General features: G+C 37.7%; 1 protein-coding gene across 4 annotated transcripts in view; it reads left to right on the top strand.

Moving 5' to 3' along the window:
• The window catches only part of SBNO1 (strawberry notch homolog 1), a 56,558-nt gene that overhangs the window by 25,081 nt on the left and 17,861 nt on the right, over positions 1–13,616 (top strand). For all 4 annotated transcript variants that reach the window (XM_043902011.1, XM_043902012.1, XM_043902009.1 and 1 more), the window contains exons 10-24: positions 202–363; positions 1,350–1,485; positions 1,567–1,672; positions 1,808–1,961; positions 2,393–2,575; positions 3,388–3,485; positions 5,101–5,252; positions 8,976–9,173; positions 9,570–9,737; positions 9,836–10,011; positions 10,483–10,614; positions 11,280–11,415; positions 12,069–12,181; positions 12,271–12,342; positions 12,808–12,907. In XM_043902011.1, the coding sequence (XP_043757946.1) occupies positions 202–363; positions 1,350–1,485; positions 1,567–1,672; positions 1,808–1,961; positions 2,393–2,575; positions 3,388–3,485; positions 5,101–5,252; positions 8,976–9,173; positions 9,570–9,737; positions 9,836–10,011; positions 10,483–10,614; positions 11,280–11,415; positions 12,069–12,181; positions 12,271–12,342; positions 12,808–12,907 (2,086 nt within the window). The remainder of the gene's footprint in view (positions 1–201; positions 364–1,349; positions 1,486–1,566; positions 1,673–1,807; positions 1,962–2,392; positions 2,576–3,387; positions 3,486–5,100; positions 5,253–8,975; positions 9,174–9,569; positions 9,738–9,835; positions 10,012–10,482; positions 10,615–11,279; positions 11,416–12,068; positions 12,182–12,270; positions 12,343–12,807; positions 12,908–13,616) is intronic.

Here is a 13,616-nt window from a genome sequence, read left to right as displayed (position 1 = left end):
GAAATTTTGTGTATGAACTTAGGTCCTTTGACATTCCTAAAGCCCATCATGGTACCATCATTTCCCTGCTGTATAGATTTGGGTGGGATAAATACTTCAGAGACAAAAGTGTATTGGTATCATTTCCCTGCTGTATAAATTTGGGTGGGATAAATATTTCAGAGACAGAAGTGTATTAAGTTCTTCTCTTTTCTTTTTCAGTTTAAATATGGAAAAATTTCTTCCAAACATAATGGGAGTGTGAAGAAGGGTGTTATTTTTGCTACCTATTCTTCCCTAATTGGTGAAAGTCAGTCTGGTGGTAAATATAAGACGAGGTTAAAACAACTTCTACATTGGTGCGGTGATGACTTCGATGGAGTGGTATCCTTTGCAACAAATTTTATATTTTTTAATGACATGAAAGTTAATGTAATACATGGGAATTCTGAAGTTTAATAAAAAGACTGCTGGAATGAGAGCTTTAATGATTACATAGCTTGCAGGGAGTCAGATAGTTGATTCTGTTTTGTAGCTATCATATATGAGGCCACTGTTTTAAGTTCCTGCTTTAGGAAAATGTTAATAGGTATGGGACATGCTGAATATGCAGCCTTAAAATAGAATGTGGACCTAAATACCCAGAAGCACCCAGCTTTGTAAGATTTGTAACAGATTAGTATGATTGGAGCCAATGGTTCTAATGGAGTGGTGGACCCAAGAACTGTATCATTGCTAGCAAAATGGCAGAATTCATCTAGCATCAAAGTTGTCCTGCGAGAGCTTTGGCACCTAGTGATGTCTGAAGAAGTTGCAAAGCTCCTTTTAGCCACCTGAAGGACAGTGTAACAGCAGTTAATCCAAAAGAAAAACCACAGGCCCTCACCAATCCCCCATTTAATTTAAGCAGTCTTCATTTTCCAGTAGTAACTTTTTTTTGTATCTAGAAAAAGAGTTAAATGTCTAGTTAAGATTAGTGCCAAATTCAGTGAATGCCTCTGTGGCTAGCGCGGTGGCGGGAATCAAGGAGAAGAATCACACAGAGGGCTTTATTTATATTTGTAACTTTAAAAAAGAAAACAGTCTGCAGCAGATACAGTAAAATGTTAAGGTTTGATGAAACCAGATGATAGGTATATGGGTGTTAGTGAAAAAACAAAGTTCATGTGCAGGGGCTTGTTACCAACAGCATCTCTCCCCCTGATAATCATGATTTATTTTCACTCCAGAATTTTTTTTCTGTTCTCTTTTTTTAACTCTTTAGGACTCTTGCATGTTTGCCCAGGCCTCAAGGAAATAAAAGCTAAGTCTTTCTGAGATTAGAGACACTTGGTACTAAAGTGACATGTTCCTTAATTTATTCTTTACAGATAGTTTTTGATGAATGTCATAAAGCAAAAAACTTATGTCCTGTTGGTTCTTCAAAGCCAACCAAGACAGGCTTAGCAGTTTTAGAACTTCAGAACAAATTGCCAAAAGCCAGAGTTGTCTATGCTAGTGCCACTGGTGAGTTATTTAAAAGATAAAGATATCTTTTTACGTGTTACTTTTTTCAGCTGTAATATGTTTTGTTTGGGTGTTTTTCAGGTGCTTCTGAACCACGAAATATGGCCTATATGAACCGTCTTGGAATATGGGGTGAGGGAACTCCATTTAGAGAATTCAGTGACTTTATTCAGGCAGTAGAACGGAGGTAATGCAATTTACAGTGTACATTATTTGTTCTCAGTAGCAATCTAAAAGAGGTATTATTGCTAAAATCTCTTCCATGTATGTTAAAGCTCTACTATATTTAATGATAGTTACTGTGTGTTTTAATTTTATTCAGAGGTGTTGGTGCCATGGAAATAGTTGCTATGGATATGAAGCTTAGAGGAATGTACATTGCTCGACAGCTGAGCTTTACTGGAGTGACCTTCAAAATTGAGGAAGTTCTTCTTTCTCAGAGCTATGTTAAAATGTATAACAAAGCAGTCAAACTGGTGAGCCTTTTTTCCTTAACTCCTAGTATTTTTAATGTACCTGATGATGTTTTTGTTAGTTTTGTCCAGTGAAATGTTTGTCAGGTCACAGTATATTTCTGCCGTAAAACAGCAGATAAATCACTGGATCCTTTATTTTCCCAATTTTCTCTGTTACAGTAACTTAAAAGAAATAACCATTTATAGCATAGCGTGCATAGCTTTAATAATCAACATAAGTGTTTCCTAAAATTACTGTATTAGATAATAGGAATTTTGAGACAGCTCTGTGTGAATGTCCTAAAAAACATTTGTTTAGAGGTTCCCAAGTTACTGAAAGTGCTTCATTGAATTAATGTTAAATGTATCATACACATTCTTTTGATTGAATTAGTCATACTGAAGTAAATCACACTCAAAGATTGAAATATCTGTTGATTGTGTGCCTTCAGTGGGTCATTGCTCGAGAGCGGTTTCAGCAAGCTGCAGATCTGATTGATGCTGAGCAGAGAATGAAGAAATCCATGTGGGGTCAGTTCTGGTCTGCTCACCAGAGATTTTTCAAATACTTGTGCATAGCGTCCAAAGTTAAAAGGGTTGTGCAGCTAGCTCGAGAAGAAATCAAGAATGGGAAAGTAAGTTGGAGAATGCATTAACAGATGCGATTTTGGTTTTGTGTTGTAGTCTTTTGGGTGTTGAGGTTTTCTACTTATAGAAACCTTTGTTTCTAAAGGATAGTTGTCAGAGTATTAACAGTGAGACTTGAAAAAATACATTTTTACGACAATAAAAGCAATATGTATTTATAAAGAATTTGGATAGCTCAAAAAGATACAAACAAATAAACATCACTATAACTTGGCTATCCATACATGTAACCACTGATAGCATGGATATATAATACTTTAAAGGTTTTTCCTTTTTGGTGAATATATATCTACTTAAAGCACAAAAAACTGGAGCAGGGGCTTCAGTAGTGTTCACTTCTGTAGTACTATCACCTGGCTAAGTGTTTTACATATAGCACATTTCAAATATGCAAAATAAGACATTGGTACACATGTACAAAATGGGTAATTATTGTTTGAAATCTTTTTTAATTTATTTATTTTTGACCGTGCTGTGTGTGTGTTGCTGCATGGGCTTTTCTCTGGTTGCACTGCTTGGGCTTCTCATTGCCGTGACTTCTCTTGTTATGGAGCGTGGACTCTAGGGCATGTGGGTTTCAGTAGTTGTGGTGCAAGGGCTTAGTTGCTCTGTGGCATGTGGGATCCTCCCAGATCAGGGATCGAATCCGTGTCTGCTACATTGGCAAGTGGATTCTTTACCACTGAGCCACCAGGGAAGCCTTGAAATCTTTTTTTAAAACTAAATGTGTAAAATATGTTGTAAGAAACCATATATCTATTTTTATTTATAATTAATAGCATTCTTTTTTTCCCTCCAGTGTGTTGTAATTGGTCTGCAGTCTACGGGAGAAGCTAGAACATTAGAAGCCTTGGAAGAGGGCGGGGGAGAATTGAATGATTTTGTTTCAACTGCCAAGTAATGTTTACGGTTTTGAGTCTTTACTAAGATTAGTTTAAATGTTAGCATTTCCTGGAGGCAAAATTTTTGCCTTTTAAATTTAAGTTTTTCTGATCTGAGTTTTCATAATCCTGTGTATCCATAGCAATATATCTCTTGAAAAACAGTAACATAGAAATACTGAAATGTTAAGTATTTTAACATTATATGTCTAGTATTTGGACTAATGGAAGGGCTTGATTTCTGTTTTGTACATCTTGGGATTCTGACAGCTTGGTTTCAGTTTTGTTTTGGCTTTGCGTATTTGAAACCGCCAGTATCCAGTGGTATAATAATGGTTTCATTTATTCCAGTTTATTATACTTTAGTGTAAACATTGCAGATAATCCTTGAAAAGTCAAAAGAATTTTAAGAAAGGCTTTAGACGTTATTTTTTGCTTTGCTTAACCAGACAGTTCCAACTCTGGGAGTAAAATTAGTAAAATAACTTTTGTCACCATGCTATCTTTTGCCTTAGGGGATACATTCAAGTGGCTCCTCTTAAGACATAATTTAAAACTCCTTTAAATGCAGAGCATGCACCTGCTAATCTGTATCTTGCCTAGTGCTGCCTCTGAGATGATAGGTACTGCATGGCTAGTGCAGCAGTTGAAATGGCTACTCCAATATGAGATGACCTTCAAGTATGAAATATGCACCAAGTTTCAAAGACTTAAGGAAATAGAATGTAAAACATTTCATTGTAACATTTTATAGTGACAAGTTGTTTTCTGTAACTTTTAAATGTAGCTCCTGGAAGTGAAAGTCACTCAGTCCTGTTCCACTCTTTGTGACCCCATGGACTGTATAGTCCATGGAATTCTCTAGGCCAGAATATTGGAGTGGGTAGCCTTTCCCTTCTCCAGGGGATCTTTCCAACCCAGGGATTGAACCCAGGTCTCCCGCATTGCAGGCAGATTCTTTGCCAGCTGAGCCAAGAGGGGAACCCACGAATACTGGAGTGGATGGCCTATCCCTTCTCCAGTGGATCTTCCTGACCCAGTAACTGAACTGGGGTCTCCTGCATTGCAGGCGGAATTTTTACCAACTGAGCTATCAGGGAAGCCATAATGCAGCTTCTAGAAAGTGTAAAAGTTGTGCTTGGTTTGCATTATATTTCAGTTGGATAATCTTGCCTAGAGTACTGAAATTCTTCTGACTTGGATTATCAGTATCTTGTAAGATTGAATAAACTTTTGTTTTTGTTTTTTAGTAAGACATAGATTTGATTATTTTTAACTCTTTCACATACCTGAAAATGGAAATATATGTGAAATAAATTGGTTAAAGGATTGTTAAAGTCCTTTACATTCAGAGTCCAGCTGTTCTGAATGACTTTTTGACTCAGTCCCTTATGTTCAGTTGTTCCACATGGAGTCCTGTGCTGCAGCATTTCTGAAAAAGAAACCATTGGTGTTGAGTTCCTAAGCTGGCTTTATAATTATGTGGAGCTAACCTACTTGTGGTATCCAGTTTGGAGATGCTGCTAATAAAGTGTACTTATTTTAAGCAAATACTTTCAGTAGTATTTTATATATAATAATTTTGCATACTGAGCCACTGACTGTCACTTTTTTATCTCTTCTACGAACAGAGGAGTGTTACAGTCACTCATTGAAAAACACTTCCCTGCTCCGGACAGAAAAAAGCTTTATAGTTTGCTGGGAATTGATTTGACAGCTCCAAGTAACAGCAGTTCACCAAGAGATAGTCCTTGTAAGGAAAATAAAACAAAGAAGCGAAAAGGTGGGTACTTTCCTTTAAATGGTGCTGGAAGTAATATAAACTTGAGCATTTTGATGCAAGCTGTATTTTGAGCATGTACTGCCTTCAAAAGATGCTTACTCCTTGGAAGGAAAGTTATGACCAACCTAGGCAGCATATTAAAAAGCAGAGACATTACTTTGTCAACAGAGATCTGTCTAGTCAAGGCTATGGTTTTTCCAGTGGTCATGTATGGATGTGAGAGTTGGACTATTAAAGAAAGCTGAGCACTGAAGAATTGATGCTTTTGAACTGTGGTGTTGGAGAAGACTCTTGAGAGTCCCTTGGACTGCAAGGAGATCCAACCAGTCCATCCTAAAGGAGATCAGTCCTGGGTGTTCATTGGAAGGACTGATGTTGAAGCTGAAACTCCAATACTTTGGCCATCTGATTCGAAGAGCTGACTCATTGGAATAGACCCTGATACTGGGAAAGATTGAGGGCAGGAGGAGAAGGGGATGACAGAGGCTGAGATGGTTGGATGGCATCACTGACTCAATGGACATGGGTTTGGGTGGACTCCGGGAGTTGGTGATGGACAGGGAGGCCTTGTGTGTTGGCAGTTCATGGAGTTGCAAAGAGTCTGAGTGAGGACTGACTGAGCTGAACTGAATTGCCTTCCTTAAATTGGATCGTGTAGTGTTTGATTTGTTTTTAAAGGAAGTGTCTTTTATTTATTTGACTGCATGTCTTGTGGGATCTGAGTTCCCTGACCAGGGATTGAATCTGGAGCCAAAAAGCATGAAGTCCTAACCAATGGACCACGGAATTCCCATGGCCCATATCGTTTTGAATGCACAAATAGTCCCCATTTTAAATTGTGACTTTAACAGTTTGGTGCTAGGCACTATGTTGAGCACCGCCCACATGTGGTCTTGTTTAACTACAAGGGATCCACATGAAAGGCTTTAGTTTTTCAGTTTTATAGACAGGAAATGAAGGCACAGAAAGAGGTTAGGCAATATCCCTAGGTTCACACAACTACTGGATGATAAATGGGGAACCAAAATCTGGGCCTTTCTGTTGTTGATGCTGTGTGTGGGTGTGTGAGAGTATGTGTGTGCATGCATGCATGCTCAGTTGCTGCTTTCGTGTCCAATTCTTTGCGACCCTGTGGACTATAGCCTGCCAGGCTCCCCTGTCCATGGGGATTCTCCAGGCAGGAATACTGGAGTGGCTTGCTATGCCTTCCTCCAGGGCATCTTGCAGACCCAGGAATCAAACCCACGTCTCCTCCATTGCAGGCAGATAGATTCTTTACCCACTGAGCCACCTGGGAAGCCTGTGTGTTTATATCATCTTCTTTAAAGAGACTTTTGTTAGTTTATTACTTAATTATTAGGCATACACTCATTTATGTTTGTTAGACATTTTATAAAAATTGCAAAGTTGGATTTGTGTTGACGTGCTTACTAAGCTCTTTGCCTTTTAGAAGTTAACATCTCAGGCTCTCTCTAAAATGCTGATAAGAACGTACATGATGCTGTGTGTTCTAAACACAGTGCCTGACACTTTAACCTTGTATTTTCATCTGTTTCAAGAAATGCTTTTTTCCTTATATTTTTAATATGCCTGAAAGTAGGTTGGCTATTATAATTGGCAATATCTTTTATTTTGGTGACACAAAAAGTGTCTATGGCCTAGAGTCAGTGACCTGTTAGAGTGGTCACTGAATGGTCATGTTTCCCTTTTCTGAATTATCTTCTCACCATTTCATTAGTATGTGAACCTTTTTAATGTTCTTATCAGTTTAACTTTTTTTTTTTCCATTTATTTTTATTAGTTGTGGGCTAATTACAGTACTTTAGTGGTTTTTGCCATACATTGACATGAATCAGCCATGGATTTACATGTGTTCCCCATCCTGAACCCCCCTACCATCTCCCTTCCCATCCCGTCCCTCTGGGTCTTCCCAGTGCACCAGCCCTGAGCACTTGTCTCATGTATCAGCCTGGGCTGGTGATCTGTTTCACCCTTGATAATATACATGTTTCAATGCTATTCTCTCAAAATATCCCACCCTCGCCTTCTCCCACAGAGTCCCAAATTCTGTTCTGTACATCTGTGTCTCTTTTTCTGTTTTGCATATAGGGTTATCGTTACCATCTTTTTAAATTCCATATATGCGTTAGTATACTGTACTGGTCTTTATCTTTCTGGCTTACTTCACTCTGTATAATGGGCTCCAGTTTCATCCATCTCATTAGAACTGATTCAAATGAATTCTTTTTAGTGGCTGAGTAATATTCCATGGTGTATATGTACCATAGCTTCCTTATCCATTCGTCTGTTGATGGGCATCTAGGTTGCTTCCATGTCCTGGCTATTATAAACAGTGCTGTGATGAACATTGGGGTGCGCGTGTCTCTTTCAGATCTGGTTTCCTCGGTGTGTATGCCCAGGAGTGGGATTGCTGGGTCATATGGCAGTTCTATTTCCAGTTTTTTAAGGAATCTCCACACTGTTCTCCATGGTGGCTGTACTAGTTTGCATTCCCACCAACAGTGTAAGAGGGTTCCCTTTTCTCCACACCCTCTCCAGCATTTATTGCTTGTTGGACTTTTGGATAGCAGCCATTCTGACTGGCGTGTAATGGTACCTCATTGCGGTTTTGATTTGCATTTCTCTGATAATGAGTGATGCTGAGCATCTTTTCTTGTGTGTGTTAGCCATCTGTATGTCTTCTTTGGAGAATTGTCTGTTTAGATCTTTGGCCCATTTTTTGATTGGGTCATTTATTTTTCTGGAATTGAGCTGCAGGAGTTGCTTGTATATTTTTGAGATTAATCCTTTGTCTGTTTCTTCATTTGCTATTATTTTCTCCCATTCTGAAGGCTGTCTTTTCACCTTGCTTATAGTTTCCTTTGTTGTGCAAAAGCTTTTAAGTTTAATTAGGTCCCATTTGTTTATTTTTGCTTTTATTTCCAATATTCTGGGAGATGGGTCATAGAGGATCTTGCTGTGATTTATGTCAGAGAGTGTTTTGCCTATGTTCTCCTCTAGGAGTTTTATAGTTTCTGGTCTTACATTTAGATCTTTAATCCATGTTGAGTTTATTTTTGTGTATGGTATTAGAGAGTGTTCTGGTTTCATTCTTTTACAAGTGGTTGACCAGTTTTCCCAGCCTTGTTTAACTTTTAAAAATGCAGTTTTGTAGATTTCTTTTTGGTAGTATTCTATAAAGTACTTAAGTAGTTTAAAAACCTGTAATTATTAGGCCTTGTCTCTCAACCTGCTACACAAATTCTGACAGTGCCAGAGATTGTTTCATCTTTGTTGTCCTGAATTTTGAAACTTATGCACTTGAAGGCTGTCTCGAGTTTGTACTTATATACATAATTTCTCCTAAAAATAATTGTATATAACCTGACTTCTTATAGGAGTCCAAAAGGCTGTCATTGTTCATGAATTTTTAATTGTTCTTGTATGCTGCTGCTGCTGCTGCTTATTCGATTCAGTCATGTTTGACTCTGTGCAGTCGTATGGACTGCAGCCTGCCAGGCTCCTGTCCATGGGATTCTCTAGGCAAGAGTAGTAGAATGGGTTGCCTTCATCTCTTCCTTGTTCTTGTATACTTATGCAGATACTTTTCTTCTGTAGTTCTCTTTTGAATTAGTTAACTGTATTAGCTTATGAACTAAATATAATTTCCTAACTTTTACCACAGTGCATTTTGACTCTCTTGGGTTTGGGTTTTGTGGGCAGGTGAAGAAATAACTCGAGAAGCCAAAAAAGCACGAAAAATAGGTGGCCTTACTGGTAGCAGTTCTGATGATAGTGGAAGTGAATCTGATGCCTCTGATAATGAAGAAAGTGACTATGAGAGCTCTAAAAACATGAGTTCTGGAGACGATGATGATTTCAATCCATTCAGAGATGAGTCTAGTGAGGATGATGAAGATGGTAAGTTCTTTAATATTTTAAATATAAACTAAAGCATCCTTATTTCTGTGTATTTGAAATGGGATATTTCAAATATCCCATTTGAAAAAAAAAACACCTTTTTTTTCCTGTAAAAATTATCAGATAGATTCTAATCTTTGCTTTGTGGGAGCTCCAAGTTTGTCTGTCTTCTGGCAGTTGAGCTCATTTATGTAAGGTCATGACGTCAATTTTGTTCAATTATGTTTAACCTCAAACCATGGCATTTACCTCATGGTGTATGGATGTACTGGACCGCTATAGCTGGTGGTGGTTTACAAGTTGTTGGTCAACAATACAAAAAAACTCAATGGTGGTTTCCTTTGGAAATTCTGTACTTGTGTTAACAAATGATTTATGTCTTTCCTTAACTTTTAGATCCCTGGTTAATCAGAAAAGATCATAAGAAAAACAAAGACAAAAAAAAAAGGAAAAGTATAGATCCAGATTCTATTCAAAGTGCCTTATTAGCATCAGGTCTTGGATCAAAACGACCTAGTTTTTCTTCTACACCAGTTATTTCACCTGCTCCTAATAGTGCACCAGGTAACCACGTGGACGTTTGCTTTGTCTGTGAAATGTACTTTCAAACAAAACAAATATTTAAACTGTGTACTGATTTTTAACACATGTACTTTATCTAGCTAACAGTAACACCAACAGCAACAGTAGCCTTATAACAAGTCAGGATGCCGTGGAAAGGGCCCAACAGATGAAGAAAGACCTACTTGATAAACTAGAAAAATTAGCTGAAGACCTCCCTCCTAATACCCTGGATGAACTTATTGATGAACTTGGGGGCCCTGAGAATGTTGCTGAGGTAAATATGACTTAAACGCGGTTGATTCTGTCCTAGGTAATTTTTCTTTGCCACTTACAAACCCTTTAGAACGAGTAATATATTGTTTCCTCATAAAATTATCTAATATCCTCTCTGAGATCTGAGAACCCTTGTTCTACTCTAGTTGTCATCCTAGAGCAAGTGAGTTCCTTCCCCTAGTGTCTTCAGTATCTGCCCCAAGACTCAGACCTCTGTTATTGCCCCTGTCACACAGCCTTTGTTGTCATTGCCACATGTCGGTTTTCTCCACTGAATTTGAACTTTTTAAAACCAGGCTTTATGTTGCAGTGTTTGTTGTCCCCTGCCTGGCACCTGGTCTGGGTGAGGATGCACAGTGCACATTGGCTTCCTTTTCCTTTCACCTCCACCATGTTTCTCTAGTGGGAGTCGTGAACTTCCTGCACCACAGTCAGATACGTTAATTGTAAACGACATTGTTTGACTTTGCAGATGACTGGCCGCAAGGGGAGGGTTGTAAGCAATGATGATGGAAGCATATCTTATGAGTCAAGATCTGAACTTGATGTTCCTGTGGAAATACTAAATATTACAGAAAAACAAAGATTTATGGATGGAGATAAGGTATGTTTTTCTGGGATGCATTTTGGTGAAAAGAATTATGCCCATACATTTCAAGTGTATTTAAAGCTCTTGTTATATATTTTAAAGATTGTAGGTAGAGGTATTATCAATTATTTTATGTATTTGTTTCACTAGTAATTTAGGCCCATGTCCATTAGGAATTATGTATTAGTTGGGATCAGGTTTGGCTGTTAGTGACAGAAAACCCACGATCACAGTGACTTAAAGTGGAAGTTCGTTTTTCTCATGTAGAAATTTTGTTAGAACAGCACTGGCATGACCCCTTGAAGACTAGGTTGCTTCTGTCTTGGTACTTTTTATGCAGACTTGCGTTTCCAAGTTAACCTCCATATTCCATGACAGCTATTTCACATTCGGTCATTACACCTCTGTGTTTCAGCCAGCAGAGAGAAAAAAAGATGGAGACATATCTTCAATTAGGGACACTTCCTGGACATTGTCAATGTAACCTGCTGGCTGGAGTGTGCCCACACTTAGCTGTAAGGGAAACTGGAAATGTAGTCTTGATTTTGAGTGTGCTTGTAACCATGCACAGCTAAAATGAAGGGTTCTATAATTTAAGGAGAATACATAGTGGTGGATGTTTTCCTGCTTGTCTTTGTGCAAAAGTGATCTTTTATTTTTTCTCCTTCCACTTGATATAGAATATTGCTATCATCTCAGAAGCTGCCAGCTCGGGTATTTCATTACAAGCGGATAGAAGAGCTAAAAATCAAAGGCGGAGAGTTCATATGACTCTGGAGTTACCATGGAGTGCTGATAGAGCAATTCAGCAATTTGGTAAGTCCTGCACTGAATTTCACTTCACTGGGGAAAATACTTTAATATTGGACATAGTAAAACTCAACGCATGTGTCGGTTTTGGAGATACTTGGGTATTACATGTACCTTAAAGTATAGAGTACATCATGAATGTATTTCAAGAATGGGGCTCCTTAGGAATATCTTTTTTGCAGACCTCTGGGGATGTACATTACCTGTGTCAGCAGCTGCCACTTGATGTCCTTTTCAACCCCCAGTGGCTTGAGTGAGGGCACATTGCTCCTCCCTTCCCCTTCCATCTTCATGTCCCATGACCTGGCAATTTAAAAAAAAAGACAAGAAAAATTAAAATTTTTTTTGGAGATTCCAGAGCAGCTGTGCATCAGCAACATTGTGGTCAACCAAACTGGGGTAGCACTTAATAATGCGATTATCACTTAACAGTTTTATGGGAGCTTTTGTTCTCTTGCAATGAAGAGTGTTACTCTCAATACAAATGTTGTTCAAGTCATTGTTTGCAATTTTTTCCTTTTTGGGGAATTGGGGTGATTACATTCTTTACTGTATTTTCAGGATCCCAGCTTACTATTAAGTGCTAGGAGTAGATCTCAGAACACTAGTATCTAGCAAACACAATCAATCAGTGATTTTTTTTTTTAATGTCGTTACAGGACGGACTCATAGATCAAATCAAGTTACCGCTCCTGAATATGTGTTTCTGATTTCTGAATTGGCAGGAGAACAGAGATTTGCATCTATTGTTGCTAAAAGACTTGAGAGTTTGGTAAGTTTTTTAGTTACATAGATGTGTGTAAAAGATGGTGTATGTTACTTGTCTTCTTTGCCTTGATTGGAAATTTTATATTTGGATAGGGCGCACTTACACATGGAGACAGAAGAGCAACAGAATCTAGAGATCTGAGCCGGTTCAACTTCGATAATAAGGTACATTTCAGCTGTCAGTATCTGAAAAATTGTGGCAGTGTATGGTGTCTATGAGGAACAGAAAGGTCAAGTGGTTACTGTTTAAAACTTTTAAGTTGCCTCCTCTTATGATTTTGCTGTAAAATCATGGCTTCCTGTAAAATGAAAGCAATTAAGTCTTCGGTGATCAAATGTGCAGTATAATGACCTCTTCCCTGTGGGAAAAGAGGATTATAATAAACATTTGTGGATGAATCAAGTGGGAGTTCCCAGTAGTAAAGAAAGTTGTTAATTTATTGAATGCCTGCTGTGTGCAAAGGTGTGAATGAGGCACTAGGCCATGTAAAGTTTACATAAAGGTAATTGAGTCCTGCTATTTTTTACTGTTTGGTACAATAGTAGTTTTTATAACATTCATTTGGTCATGTAATTGAAGAGTATCCAAATGCTGAAACTGGTTAAATGTCTTTGTTTTTTTTATTGCAGTATGGAAGAAATGCTTTAGAAATTGTCATGAAATCCATCGTAAACCTAGATTCTCCTATGGTATCACCACCTCCAGACTATCCTGGAGAATTCTTTAAAGGTAACTTTAAAAAATAATCATAAAAAAGGAAAATGAGTACTGACAAGTCTCACCTGTTAGAAGGTACTAAAACCCATTCTAAGAGGTGCTGTTGCCTTTAGTTTTCTTTGGACATAAAATGTATGAAATTTAGAAATTGATGGTTATCAGACACCTAAATTAACCTCTTATAATAAGCAGTAGATTTACTAAATTTCATTCAGGTAAAGTGACTTTACTCTTGAATTTATTGCATGTTGTATAATTTTAGATTACTAGAGGAAAAATGGTTTTGGTAGAGTAATTGAAGATGACTATGTCAAATAACTTTTTGCATTTAATTTTAAGTATCTGGGTAAATCTGTGAAGGTTAGTGGAGTGTATAAATATTGATAAAACAAAATTGGCCATATGTTAACAGTTGTTAAAACTGGATAATAGGTACATGTGGGTTCATAGAATATTCTCGTTTTACATTTGTGTATATTTGGAAATTTTTATATTAAAGAAGTCCTAAATAGTGCTATAGAAATTCTTAGATGTGTAGATTTTACCCCATTACTTTTAGTAGTCTGAGAGATTTTAGTAGTTGAGGAAACTATGAAAGTATTTTGGAGAATAAATAGAGGTAAGATACTTGAAACATTGCCATTAAGTTAGCGTTTGTTCCCTAGGAAGTCCTTTCCAATTGAACTGTGTTTACTGTTGGTAATAGTCCATATTGACACAG

This window comes from Cervus elaphus, chromosome 5, assembly GCF_910594005.1.
Source record: "Cervus elaphus chromosome 5, mCerEla1.1, whole genome shotgun sequence".
Lineage (NCBI taxonomy): Eukaryota > Metazoa > Chordata > Mammalia > Artiodactyla > Cervidae > Cervus > Cervus elaphus.
This window is presented reverse-complemented; position numbering and strand designations above follow the sequence as displayed.